The 14,154-nt window shown below is 52.1% G+C and overlaps 2 protein-coding genes across 3 annotated transcripts in view; both read right to left on the bottom strand.

Annotated features, from left to right (window-relative positions):
• The window catches only part of CORO1C (coronin 1C), an 85,145-nt gene extending 81,975 nt beyond the window's left edge, over window positions 1-3,170 (bottom strand). Inside the window, exon 1 of the mRNA XM_036448752.2 lies at window positions 3,037-3,170. Coding sequence (XP_036304645.1) covers window positions 3,037-3,058 — 22 coding nt within the window. The 5' untranslated portion in view covers window positions 3,059-3,170. The remainder of the gene's footprint in view (window positions 1-3,036) is intronic.
• SSH1 (slingshot protein phosphatase 1) overlaps window positions 1-14,154 on the bottom strand; it is a 39,225-nt gene that overhangs the window by 1,796 nt on the left and 23,275 nt on the right. For both annotated transcript variants that reach the window (XM_036448749.2, XM_045585642.1), the window contains exons 6-14: window positions 14,001-14,069; window positions 12,804-12,869; window positions 11,663-11,857; window positions 11,123-11,216; window positions 10,235-10,363; window positions 8,141-8,187; window positions 4,700-4,846; window positions 3,037-3,237; window positions 89-647 (exon numbers count right to left, since the gene is read on the bottom strand). In XM_036448749.2, the coding sequence (XP_036304642.1) occupies window positions 89-647; window positions 3,037-3,237; window positions 4,700-4,846; window positions 8,141-8,187; window positions 10,235-10,363; window positions 11,123-11,216; window positions 11,663-11,857; window positions 12,804-12,869; window positions 14,001-14,069 (1,507 nt within the window). The remainder of the gene's footprint in view (window positions 1-88; window positions 648-3,036; window positions 3,238-4,699; window positions 4,847-8,140; window positions 8,188-10,234; window positions 10,364-11,122; window positions 11,217-11,662; window positions 11,858-12,803; window positions 12,870-14,000; window positions 14,070-14,154) is intronic.

Here is a 14,154-nt window from a genome sequence, read left to right as displayed (position 1 = left end):
AGAGGGGGCTGGGAGGGGACAGCACAGGAGGGGCCTGCTCCGGGGGCAGAACAGAAGGGATGTGGCCGGCTTGCTGCCCCACACCTACCTCGAAGTCATCCGGACAGCTCCTCTTGCTGTTGTTGTTATTTAGGTTTTCCCGGTTGAGCAGCTTCTTGTCCAGCTGGGCCAGGGGCCTCCCCCTCCTCCCTCCTCCGGGAGCCTCCTCCCTTTCCATCTCCTCCACCGGGGGCAAGGGGCCCCTCGGGGCTCTCGGGCTTCCAAACTCCGCTTTCCTCTTCCCCTCCTTCTCGCAGGGCCCGGGGCCCTCCTGGGGAGGCCGGGCTGGCCTGGGCGCTGCCGGAGGCGGAGCTGCTTCATCCAACAGCGCATCCCTCTCCAGGTCCTCCAGCCGGACCGCGCCGCCGGCTCGGTCGCCGGGGGAGCGTAGGAGGGGGTCCGAGAGGCGCCGGAAGCAGCAGGAGAGAGAGGGGCCTCCTCCCCCCGGGAAGCCAGGCTGGGCGGCATCGTCCAAGCAGGAGAGCCGGGCTTCCCGGGCGTCGCCCAGGGTCTCCGGCAGGAAGTCCCCGGGCCCCGGCAGGTCGTCCCCGGGCGGCTGCAGGCGGCCCTCGGTCTGCTGGCGCCAGAGCTTGTTGTGCCTCTGTTTGCTGGGGGAGGAAGCAGAGAGGAAGGTCAGAGGCCGGGGCCCAGCCGCTCCTGGGAAGAGGGGTAGGGGCAGGGGGAGCCAGCAAGGCTGGCATAAGGCCTCTCTCTGTTCAGTTGTCCCCAAGAAATGACAGGACGAGAGAAACAGCGCTGGGACCCAAACACCATCGTGGCCCTCACAGGAAACCTGAAAGGACTTCCTGTCACGTGACAACAACATGGCAGACAGGTGAAGGGGACAGAGGCCCGAACTGCTATCAGGAGCCTCGTGTCCCGTCTCATCTGGTCACGCCACTTAGGGTCCCGCCTCTCAGCTTCTCCATCTGTCAGTAGAAATGTTTATACATGTACGTAGTCATACTGATATAGCAACGCGAGGACGTAACGCACGTGAATGAAGTTGGGAAGATTCCAGAAAACTATAAATATTAGTGCAATAGGAATTTTTTGGGGTGAGAAAGACGGGATTTAGGAAATTTTAGAAATTAAGAGGACCATGGCAGCAGCTCTGGTATATTTCCACGGAACAGGGAAGCTGAAAAGCTGCAGCAGGCCCATTTCCACAGAAGGAGGGAGCTGGGAACAGGAAAAGGTCTATATTTTCAAAATAAAGGAAGGAAGCCCTTCACCCAGAAGGAGGAGAAGCCCAAAGGGACTAGGAAAACAATAAGGAGGGGGGAGAACCTCACATGTCCCACTGAGGTCTGACCTTGAGCCCAGGAGTTACTATAGTAACCAGTCCGAGTAGGAATAGTGGTTATATCGAGGCGCCGGGATCTGCAGGCTTTGTGAGCCACAGGGAAAAGCAGCTCAGTGGGACCCTTTCCCCTTCCCCAGGGGGGAGTCTGTACTTGCTCCTCAGTAAACCTCCACCTTCTGTCTGTGAGTTCCTTCTTCGACTCTGGCGGACAAAGAACCTGGGACATCCTGCCCAGTCCAAAATTCTGCTCCGTTAGTTTAGGTCACAGAGATTACAGTCAGCTTTAAAAATCTGTCTTCTAATACCATGGGGCTATTTTTATGGTGGCTTTTTAAAACATAAAGGGAAAAAGGGAAAGGCTTACAGTGAAGTACAGAAGTCACTCCACGAGCCTCGGAGCCGTACAGACATCATGGGGTTGTAGGGGTTGAGATGAGAGAATTAAATGTAAATGAAGGATCTGCTATTGTCGGTCAATGCACGAGAGTGACACCATCACTCATGACCACTCCCTGGCCACGTTCTGGGCGAGGCCAGGGGCCCTCAGATGGGGCTGCGATTCAAAGTCAATACCACGCAGCTCTGACCCCAGTCTGGAAGCCCCGGGCTGGGCTCAGAGGGCACTGGTGCAGGGAGTGGCCGAAGGGCCAGGGATGCACACTGCTCCGCCTCGGCCTCGGCCTGCCTGGGATCTGTCCAGCCCTCTCTGCCTGACAGCGGAGCTGTCCGGAGCTGTCCCCTGGACCCTGTCCAGGCCTCCTCCTCAAAGCGGCCAGAGGCTGAGACAGCCCGCGGCTCCCTCACAGCACCCATCGCAAATCACCAGGGAGGCCTCCTCCAGGAGGAACAGAGAGCGGGGAGGGGGACAGGGACAGAGTTCCGGGGTACAGCAGGGATCCCCTGGGGGCGGGAGGACCCCTCTCGCTGGGGGCGGGAGGACCTCGGTGCCTCCCTGCCTTGGAGGTCAACACACATGGGCAGGTGCCCCCTTCTGCTGTCCCTGGCTGGAGGTGCGGGGCAAGCTAACCTCTGGCGTGAGTCAGTCCCTCATTCTCCGGTAAGTGGGGGTAACCTGTACCTGCAGGCCTTCCTGGGGCGGGGGGGGAGGAGGGGGGGGATTGTGGTAGAAATGTCGAAAACGACATCATATCCACCGCAGCCAGGCCTAGCAGAGCCTCTGCAAGGTGAACCTGGGCAGCACTCCTGTGCATCTCACAACCACCCTACCAGGGGGCTGCTGGCTCTTCACTTACGAAGAGAGGCTGGGGGCTGACGAGCCTGCCCTGAGCTGCCCTGCCCGCGAGCGGGGGGACCCCGACTGTCCCGCAGTCCTTGGCACTGCCCTGCGGCTGAGCCTGGCCCAGCGCTGGGCCCAGAGCAGACGCTCGGGAAACGGGGCACCACACGCCCGCGCCGCACACCCAGCCGTGCCTCCGAACAGAAGCTGGGCACCGTTCCCTCCCGTGGCAAAACAGCCGTGCGTGCCAACACCACCAGAGCAGATCCCTCCTGGAAACCGCTCATCAGACGCCAAACAATAGTTGTTTTTCTCGAACCGGCCCCCCCTCCCCTGCGTCGGGGTTTTGGCTGCGGAAGCTGCTGCTCGCTGCTGGCGGGCGGGCGGGCGGGCGGGCGGGCGGCAGCTCCTGCAGCTCAGCGCTGCCAATCCTCGCAGACAGACAGTCACCCACCTCGCGTCCAAGATGCCTTCATACTCAGACAGCTGCCTCATGAAGCCGGCGTTGGGGCGCGTGATGCTGCGCTTCTGCTTCACGTAGTTGTACGCTTTCTCCAGGGACCAGCCGAATTCCTTCATCGCATAGGCTATGACCGTGGAGGCCGAGCGGCTCACACCCATTTTGCAATGGACCAGGCATTTGGAGTGGTTCCTCCTGGCGGGGGGAGAGGGTTTTAGAAAAGCTGGGCTTCGTTCTCTCTGGCTTTGCACAGCGGACGGTTTTAAACCCTGACGTTATGTCACTGCCCAAACGCTCCCGGGCTGATGTTCACGCAGCACACGTCTGTCCAACACCCCCTCTAAGGAAATCGCTTCCCTGAGAAATCCATCAGCACACACTGGGAAATCAGGATGAGCCTCTCCTTGCCCAGCAAGTTTTGCAGGGAGAGCTCAAAGTCTGGGCGGACCTCGGGGACGAGGTGGGTGTCTTCCCACATGGCCGGGTCAGGCTCGGAGAGCAAACACCCTTTTGTGGGTGGGAAGCAAGGGGGCAGCGAAAGAGAGACATCTGTAAGAGAGAGTTGTAGATACACGGCAGCTGGAGCGGATGGAGACGGGAGACGGGTTACTACAGAAGAATGGGGTCAGAGAACCGGAAGCCGCAAGGCCCTCGGGAGACAGGAGGTCAAGGAGCCAGGGCGAGGCCAGCAGCACCACGGACTTGGCCGAGACAGAGAAAAGCCAGGGGAGGATGGGGCCCTAGGCGGTGAGAAGGCAGTGCCGGCCCGGGCACGGCTGACTGAGCAGAGGGGACAAGGCCAGACGCAGTGTTTCCCCGGTATCGCTTGCTGGAGGATGGGAGGGAGCACCAACGGGAGGGAGCACCGGGCTGGGGCTCTGCCTGCACGGGAGGCTAGCCCACCTGCCTGCCTGTTTACGTTAGGAGGAGCCAGCCTGCCAGTGGAGAGCCTCATTTCTCCTACCTCAGGCTTAACACTATCAGCAAATCTCAGTGCCTTTTTTTTTTTTTGGACTGCTGGTCTGCAGTCTGCCCCAGGAATGCAAACTGTGAGGACACGGGGAAGAGCAGGTTGTGTAGCTTTGGCCTGGAGGGGTGCAGAGCACGATGGGGTTTCCAGGGGTCCCCTCTTTCTGTTCTGACTGCGTAAGGCAGAGCTGTTCTGCAGAAGAATACAGTGAGGATCAGAGTTGAGTGAAACCATGACGGGCTCACTGTGTCTGTCCCATTCTGCTGGGACAGGACAATCGCATTAGCTCGAGGGGGGAGGGGGGGCAGCCATAGCTCAGGGCATTGCCTGAGTAGATTTCTCTGAGTCCACATACAAGTGGCCCTCCCATCTCTCCCCTTTGGCAGAGCCTCCCAAGAGTGTCCACATGGTACTGATTTCTTAACTGGAACCAGAGCTGACGGTGAAATGGGTCAAATGTCACAGCCAATGACAGATAGGTGGGAGAGAACCAGCTCATTCGGGCCCCCGCCTGGAGACCAACAACTCTGAGGGGTCCTGTGGTCTGAAGTCAGAGGCCAGCAGACAGACACCCAGGCTCCCTGTGCCAGGAGGTATCTGTGCCCAGGGCTGACATTAATTTCTGCCCGCCCAGCACCTGCCAGTGGCTCCCTCAGACCGGTTTCTTTGGCTTCTCCGCCCACTTACTTGGCTTTGTTTATAAAGTGGTACGCCTCGTTCCAGTGGGCAAGGAGGTCTGTCGTCTCTTCGTCATAGACTCGGATGTTATGATATGCAAATAAGCCAGGGAAAAAATTATCTATTTCTCTGGTGACATTTAAGATGTAGTCAACACTGCAATGACAAAAAAAGAAAAAAAGAACACATTTGGAGAACCAGAAAGAGGAGCTACGAAAAACAAAGTTAATAATACATTGAACAGAGAGGGGAAAAAATCAAATATGCATTAAAGGGCATTTGTTTTTATGGTAGCACTTCTGTTTCTTTCTTAATAGTAATTTCTTTGGTATTTTCTAAATGCCCTCTCTATGATGAGAATGTATTATATTTATAATAAAAAACCAAACTTCTTTATAAAAAACTTATAAAAAGAAAACAGTTCAAAGCATTGCTAAGCAATGTTAACTCTGGAAGGTAGATATATATTACTGAAATGCATTTTTACCAGATGTTCCGCTTAACAATGTGGATTTTTTCAATAGATGGAGTTACATATATGTTGATATATATGTGATTTGATATGTATGCTGTTCTGTTGTACTGCTCCTTCAGCTGACCACTTGTTCCGATCAACGGCACATGCGCTTTCTGAGCAGCATTGCAAAACACATAAAGTGGAAACTTGTGTCTCCGAATGGTTTGTCTCAAAACAAGAAAAATTCTATTGGGACGGTCTCCACAAATGACCTGAAAGATGGAGGAAATGCGTAGCTAGTGACGGACATTACTTTGAATACAGCACTTTTGATGTTTCTCTTAAAATTATCATGTTTTCTTTTATTACAAAATCCACATTTAAAAAAATATTTTATTGATTTTTTTACAGAGAGGAAGTGAGAGGGATAGAGAGTTAGAAACAACAATCAGTTGCCTCCTACACACTCCCTACTGAGGATGTGCCTGCAATCAAGGCACATGCCCTTGACCGGAATCGTACCCGTGACCCTTCAGTCCGCAGGCCGATGCTCTAATCCACTGAGCCAAATCTCGGGGCACTAATCCGAATTTTTAACTGGTATGCAGATTAGCTATTAACTAGTTAAAAATTCGGATACCGGTTAAAAATTGGGATTTTGTAATAAAAGAAAACACGATAATTTCAAGAGATACATCCAAAGTGCTTTATTCAAAGTAATGTCCATTGCTAGTTACACATTTCCCCCATCTTTCAAGTAACTTATGAATACTGTACCAATAGAACTTTTCTTGTTTTGAGGCAGACCATTCAGGGACCCAATTTTCCACTTCTTTGTACATTTTGAAGTGCTCCTCAGAAAGTGCGTGTGTCCTCGAACAGAACAAGTGGTCATCTGAAGGAGCAAGTTCTGGTGAATATGGCGGGTGGGTTAATACTTCCCAGGCACAATCTTTTAACGTGTCTTTAACTGGTTTTGAAGTGTGTGATGGTGCATCATGAAGCAAAATTACTTTTCTGTGTCTTCTGGTCCATTCTGGCCATTTTACCATCAAAGTATGGTTCGAAGTGATTATTTGTTGTCGGTAGTGATCAGTATTAACAGTTTCACCTGGTTTTAGAAGCTCATAAGACACCACACCTTCCTGATCCCACCAAACGCAGAGCAGTGTCTTCTTTCCTAAGCCATTTGGCCTTGCAGTCGATGTTGATGGTTGACGTGGATCAACCCATGATTTTGTGCATTTCGGATTCTCAAAATAAATCCACTTGTCATCATGTCACAACTTGATACAAAAAAGACTTTCTTTCATGCCATTGAAGCAACATTTTACTGATGACTTTTAGGTTTTCCATTTGTCTTTCATTTAGTTGATGTGGCACCCATTTCCCTTCCTTTAAAATCTGTCCCATTGCTTGTAAATGATCGGAAATTGTTTGCTGAACAACATTTAATCTTTCTGCAAATTGTTTTTGAGTCTGACACGCATCTTCATCCAATAATGCTTGTAATTGTTGGTCTTCAAACTTTTTAAGTTGACCTGGACGTTCTTTGTTGTTCACACAGAAATCACTTTTAAAGCATTTAAACCAGCGTTCACAAGTATCTTGAGATGGAGCATGTTCACCATAAACTTTCTTAAGCATATGATAACTTTCAGCAGCACTTTTCTTCGAAATAAAATAATGAATTAAAAGTTCCTGCAAATGCTCTTTTTTTGGGCATGAAATTTGACATTTTTAAGCATAAAAATATCTATGATGTTAATACCTTCAGCAAATTTGACATATGAAGTTTTGAAGCTTGTTATCAATATAATTAAATAGCATATATATCGACATAGGTATAATTCCATCTATTGATAAAAATCTGCATTATTAACCGGTACACCTAATAAACTCAAAATCTCAAAATTCATAACTATTACAAGCATACAGAGACTTTAAGAAAAAACAAAGTCTCCACTTTTAAATAGTTAAAAAGCAGAATATATCTGTCCATTACTTATGTCCTTGGGAACTACTTTACCTCCTTTTTAAAACAAGGCAGGCCATAAATAAATAAATATGGAAGGGTCTGCCGACAAGGCTTTGAGGATCTCTAAACTTAACACTTATATTTCTGGAAGGACAAAGTAATTTCATGAGGTTGAGAATACCTCAAGTAGATTTTATAAGTGAACACTTAACAAACACTTTAAAAAAAATACCTTTAAAAGAGTTTACTTATTCCAAGCAAAACAGAAAGCATAGACATTACCCCCCTACATTTTAAGAATACTTTCTGTTGAAAGAATGCATCTTAACTGGCAGTTCTAAAGATACATTTTAAGAGTTGTTTAGTCTTGATTTTTAAATGCAGTAATTCAAGGATGTCATCATGTCAGGCCCACAGGACAGTGATTTTGTGGCTGTGTTGTTGTTTTTTTTAATGTCCAGACATCTGTTCTTGAAGGTCTAGATTTAAAGATTTTTTTATTTTTTTTTTACCCCCTGTTGCTGGGCATTTCTCAGACCAAGGCAGGCATGTGTTTCTGCCCAATGCTGAGTATTTAGCTCAAGGTTCCCTCCAGGCCCAAAGGTAGAAGCTCAGATAGAACCGGCAGTGGTCCAGTGGACTGGCCAGCAGCCAGGCAGTCCACCCCGGACTCTCAGCAGCTCTGCAGGGCAGTGGGCCGGTGGGAGGGGGCTCGTGGCCCCCCAGCACAGCACCCAGGCTGTCTATCTCACTGGACTGTGATTTAGGACCATTCTCTGGGACACGCATGCCATCACACAAACCCCAGGAAAATCTAAGCCCGTGAATTACTCGGGGCGGGGGGGGGGGGGGCATTCTGAAGCCCATCTGTGTAGCTATGCAGATCAGCCTGACTGCTGGGGTGCGGGCAGTTCAGGCACAGGCAGGCAGCACGGGGCTGGACCTGACCTCGGGGGCAGAGCCAGGTTTCTAGGCTGCTCAGAGGGACAGGGGAAGACAAGGGGAGCAGACTCACCCTGAGCCCTGCAGCTCCTCCAGATTGGATGCATTCCATTCAGAGCCCTGGGGGACAGATCACACAAAGCCCCGTGAGTGTCAGGTGTCAGCCTCAGACTGCTTACGGGAGGCGGGTGCGAGCTTCATGGTGATGGTGAGTACACGGGCCCCTGGCCTCAAGAGAGCAGAGGAATGAAGGCAGGTTCCCGAGGCATCCACAGCAGAATGGGGGAAGGACAAGCTCGGGAAAACCTGTCCCACTCTCACCACTTCCTGTCCTGAGGCTCCAGCGGGGTCCTCTCATGGGAGGCAGTGACCTCTGACCTCCCATTCAGGAGGGGGCACTTCCACAGACCTCTCATTACAGCAGAAATCAGCCTACCTTTTCCGGGAGGTTTCCTGGTAATATTAATAGTCTGACCCGGAAGTTCCACTTACAAAACCTTACCCCAACGAAATACCCAGCATTTTGCACAGAGATTTATGTACAAAGACATTTACAGTAATTTCACAATAACTAAATAGGGTAAACAACCCCCAAGGTCCAACAGGGAGAAATTAGTAAGACAAATCATAATGGATCCGCAGGATGGAGCCATGAAGACAGCTCATACTTTTGGAGGGTATTTCACAACACAGGGAAACACGGCATCATGATAACAAACAATTAAAGGACACAAGTGTAACGCAAACATAAACAGCACGGTTCTCCCCTTCTCTTTGCCTTGCTAAAAGAGTTACACAAGCATTAAGAAAACCCAGGAGATAGAAAAATAAATATACCAAAACGCTAACTGTGACTACCTCTAGCTTGTGACATTAGAAACATCTTTAATTTTCTTCTTCAGGCTCACTTATATTCCCAGCTTTCTATAACATTTTAATACTTAAAAAACTGTATTTAAAAAAAAACCTCCATTTCTGAGCATGCAAAAAACATGGAGGAAAAAAAAAAAACATAAAGAAAAAACCCCACCATTTTGCTCTTCGGAAATGCCAACAACACGGAGTCACAAAGAGCAGCCTCCCTCCGAACTGCCTTTCCCAGAGGGCAGACCCTCAGAGGCAGGGCCTTCGGGGACCTGTGGGGACTGGCCGTGTGTGGGTGCCAGTTGGGTTTTCACGTTGGAGGGAGAGGCTCCAGCACAGAAATTCCTTTGGTCTCTCTCATGGAAAAAGTGACCTAAAGCACCAACCGCACCGGAAAGAACCAGCGCTTTCCTAAGCCTGGGAGCGTCCTCTTGCCGTGATCGCCCCCTAGTGGGCAGACGGGCCGGCAGTGCTCGTGAGGTCCCCACCAGGGAGAACCATCAACCTCTCAGGAGATCAGAGGCCAGCGCTGCCACGTAGCTTTCATCTAGATTAAGGGTTCAAACCCACCCATTTATATGCATCTTAACGTGAAATGTGCATGTAGACATCTGTAAATACATGAAATACGTCTATTTAACCCATTAGCTATCGCTCATGACACGTGCATGTGGAGGACCGTGGGGGGGGCGGGGAACGGGGCCCGGAGGGGGCGGACTTCCATTACTACGCTGTGCGGCCTCTAATTTTAGTAACGTGCCCTCGTCGCAGTCTCTGGCTTTGGAAACTTGCCAGTTGCCTTCTATGGAGATTTACAGCTTTAAGAAAATGTGAGCGAGCGATGGAGGCTGCGTCACTGGACTCTGCGGACAGCCACGGCTGCCTGGCCACGCAGAGGGGGCTGCGCCCCAGGTGTCTGTCCAGTCACGGCTCGGGACTCCCAGGCATGATTCTGGGGTTTGGTAACTGGGGCGTTTAGCCTGTAGCCCATTTGGAAGTATCTGGACGGGGCCTGTGCTAGTCCCTGAAGAGATGGGATGGCAAGAGTCTGAAAACGGTTGCCAGTTAACGATCAAATAACACCCCTCCCGCCCACGCCCACCAGCCCAGCTGTGGCAACATCGCAAGCATCTGCCTGGAGAGCAAACCATGAGGCTGCAGCCAGAGGAAGGGGGGGTGGGATCCCGTAAAAGTCAGGATCGAAGCTCCAGTAACTCAGTTTCCCCCTCTCTGACCTGCTCTAAACAACCAAGGTCCGATGTACGTTCCCCAAGCCAGACCCCGCGCGGGCTGAGCCTCTTACGAGGTAAAGGTGATCAAAGATGAGCGAGGGCTTGTCCATCTGTCCCAGGATGAGGAGCATCTCGTTGTCTATGAATTCCTTGAATTCTTTCAAGTTACAGTTCATCTGCTTCTCCAATTCATTACGGATCTGCGGAGGGGGAGACATTAAGAAAAGCGATTTGTTAAAGAAGACGATTGTCACCCCCAAAGAAGTACGTTCACAATGCAAACTGAGGCCGTTTTCCAAAAAATGTGGGGTTGGTTTTTGGGTGGTTTTTTTTTTGCATTTTTTATGCTGAGCGGTGCACCAGGCATGGGTGGTGGGAATGCAGGCCACTCTGCCTCAAAGTAAATATGACACGGTTTCACACGAGGAATCTGATTCCCAGGGGATCTTCTCTGAGTGGAAAGCACTTATGTCTTAACGATTAAATATCAAACACATTGCCGGAGAATCCCAAGTCAGTTTCATCTTGCTTTGGAAGGTATCATAACGTGATGTTGTATATTATTAATAAAGAAAAAGACTGTATATTCAGAAATAGCCATTTCAACCACTTAGATCTACCTTGGGTAAGCTGTTATTAAAATCCATTGCATTCCTTGAACCAAAAGCAGCTGGGGGAGAACTGTGACCAGAGAAACAGCAAGAGGCCGAAGGAGAGCCGCCCATGGTTAGCAACGTGCTGGCGAGGCACGTGGAGCAGAGAGGGGTTCACAGGAACTGCTTCCGGTGCCATCGAGGGGTCTCATGGAAGCCTCACTAAGACCTTACGGACTGAGGGAGCCCAGGAAACCTGCCCAAGCCTCACAGCAGCACGTGGCAGGAAAAAGGCCCCGAGAGCCGGTGCACCGCCCGGAAAGGGAGGCCCCGAGGCTCCGGCCCGCTGAGGGACGGAGCTCTCACCTCTTTGGAGGTCACGTTCTCCAGGTCCTGGCTCATCATGATGCTGCGGAGCTTGGCTTTGATGAGGCGCTCGGTCCTCGCCCCTTCCGTTGGCCTGGAGGGGAAGGAGGGAAGAGCAGAACTTCACAAGGGAAGCCTGAGGTCGGAGTTCACAGACACCCCGGCGCTCCTGGGATCAGCAGGACGTGGCCTGGGCCCACAGAGGTAACGCCTCGGTGTGTGTCCTCCGCAGGTAGTGGGTGAGGGATCGAGTCTGCGCCGTGTCCAGAGCTCCCTCCCACCGGAGCCTGCAGTGCAGGGCAACAGGGCACACGGGGCGGGGGGCAGGGATGCAGAGATGCAGTCACACCCACAGCTGTCTGTGATTTCGGAAGTGAGGTGTGGTCGCAGACCACCCACAGGCCACCTGCCAGGGACCCCGCGTGAGAGGCTGGCTCTGGGAGGGGGGTGCGACCAGAGCAGGTGAGACCTTGTGGGGACACAGTCGGGCACAAGGCGGGGGGGGGGGGGGGGGGGGGCGGGGGGGGGCACCCCACTCACTTGTCGACAAACAGGGCCGGGGAGTCGGGCCGCGTGGACTCCAGGTCCTGCATGGCGTTCCACTCGTTGATGCAGCTCTGCTCGGAGCCGATGCAGCTCTCGTAGTAGGTGGCCCAGAGGAGGGCCACGCCCCCGGGGAAGTAGTTGTGCCTCCGCGCCACTTCGCAGGCCTTGTGGAGCACCTGCAGGGCGGACCTGGGTGAGGAGGGGAGGGCGTCAGGCCTGGGAGGCACAGGCGTTTAAACGGGGCGGGAGGGAAGGGCAGGCCATACAGGACTGGCTACCGGGGCTCCCAGCCTGCCTGGCACCATGGCTGGTCTCCGTGACACAAGCGCTGACCCGAGAGCAGACAGAACGTCCTTCACCTTGTCCAACAAGGAAACAAGGACTTCCTCTTCCTCCCCACCCGCTGGTTCACACACCGGTTTACAGTCCACTGACTAACTCCCAAGGACCAAGGTGACTTCTGAGGGAGGCCGTGGGCATCGCAAACGTAGGAGCTACAATCAGCCTCGCTGCTGGGAGGGAGTTCATCGCCATGCGGCACAGACCTCTTACTGCTTCCTCACAACTCCCACCCCCTCCCATCCATGTGGCAACAACTCCAAAGTCCCCCAGCGGATGAGTGGATAAACAAAACATGGTGTCGCCATATCATGGAGCAGTATTAGGCCATGGAAAGGAAGGAAATTCTGACACATGATACAGCATAGATGCAACGAGAAAGCATGATGGCAAGTACAAGATGCCAGAGGCAGGGACAAAGAATTCCACTTACACGAGGACCCGCACAGGCAAATTCCCAGAGACCGAGAATAGAGGTGCCCGGGGGCTGGAGGAAGGAGGATGGGTGTTCGTGGCTAGTGGGTACAGAGTTCCTGTTGGGGATGGTGGGGGAGCTCTGGGGAGGGATGGTGGTGATGGTGCACGACATTGTGAACGTACTTAATGCCACGGAATCACACACTTACTGGCAAAAATGGTGAAAGCGGTCAATTCTGTCAGGGAGAGCTTGTCATACACACACAAAACAAATGTACAAAACAAATGTACCTAAAACCCCTAGCAGGGGGTTTTCTAGTCCTGCGGTCAGCTGGGACACTATTTCCAAGGAGCTGAAAGTCCCTAAAACCACACTCACCACATGGCCTGGACAGATACGGGCTTGAAGACGTGCATCCTTCCTGCCGTGCTGACGCTGAAGCCACTAAGAGTGAAAGACAGAAAGACAGCGCGGTGAGAAATCAGCCCCTGCGAGGCGTGGGGCAGGCCCTTGGGGACACTCTCAGGACCAACGTGCCTCATGCTGTCTGATGAGGGACCACCGGCCAGCGGCATCAGACACGGCCCAAGATGGGCTCTCCATCCGGGGAGGCTCGCTCTCAACCCAGCCACACGAGGTCTGCCAAAAGGGAAACCCCAGCACAGGGTGCGAGGCAATGACGGCATTCGACCCCACCGCGTAGATGCTTGGCAATGGCCCACCCCACCTGTGTGTCCCATCAGCATTTTTTGGGGGGAATTGCACAGAAATATTAATGAAAGACAAAATTTTAAAATTCCTATGTCTTCAAGAAATTGAATGTTTATTTCTCCCATCCTGCCTCCTTCCACCCCTCGCAGAACCCATGTATTCCCCTGGGGCAAACATATGAAGAGCCAATGGCCCTTTCTCTTGCCTTCCTGCCCTGGACGAACTAAATGCTTCTTTCTCTGCAGGCCCCCATCCACCGGCCCCGTCGGTTGTCCCTGCGCCCCAGAATCGGTGAGCTCCTGCTGTGTCACATTATCTGTGAGCTTTTAGGAACCAGCCCCAGAGGGAGGGCACATTGTGGGCATTAACTGACCAACGACAGTAAATGAATGAATGTCCGCTTCCTGCTGCTGCTGAACATCACACAGCAGTGTCCCCTGTAAGGTGCTTCTGTGGCTACGTCATGACCCTGGTCACTCCCCACACCATGACCAGGCCGTCCCTTTCCTTGGGTGGCTCATTGGGGGCAATATCACTTCTCTATGTGATTCTTTTGCTAATGATTACCCAATGATGCCCAAGCCAACTCGTGTTTCAGAGTTTACAGTAATTAAAAGAACTTTTTATTATTTTTTTAAATATACTTTTATTGATTTCAGAGAGGAAGGGAGAAGAGAAAGATAGAAACATCAATGACGAGAATCACTGAATGACTGCCTTCTGCACGTCCCACGTTGGAGACAGAGCCCACAGCCTGGCATGTGCCCTTTCTAGGGACCAACCGCGACCTCCTGGCCATGGTTTATGGTTAACCACTGAGCACGCTGGCTGAGCTGAAAGGACCTTTTGAAGAGAACTGCTTACCCGTCGCCATCGAGGTGGATTTTCGTGTCGCTCCACAGCCGGAGGACCATCCCAATGGTGCAGCTTTTACTACGAGGAGGAAAGGGAGAGATCTAGGTTAGAGTCACATTATCTGGGACCTGCTCACACACAGACTTCCCCGTGTCTCCACCCA

This window comes from Pipistrellus kuhlii, unplaced genomic scaffold (assembly GCF_014108245.1).
Source record: "Pipistrellus kuhlii isolate mPipKuh1 unplaced genomic scaffold, mPipKuh1.p scaffold_m20_p_20, whole genome shotgun sequence".
Classification (NCBI taxonomy): domain Eukaryota; kingdom Metazoa; phylum Chordata; class Mammalia; order Chiroptera; family Vespertilionidae; genus Pipistrellus; species Pipistrellus kuhlii.
The sequence above is the reverse complement of the archived record's forward strand: the minus strand, read 5'-3'. Positions and strand labels throughout refer to the sequence as shown.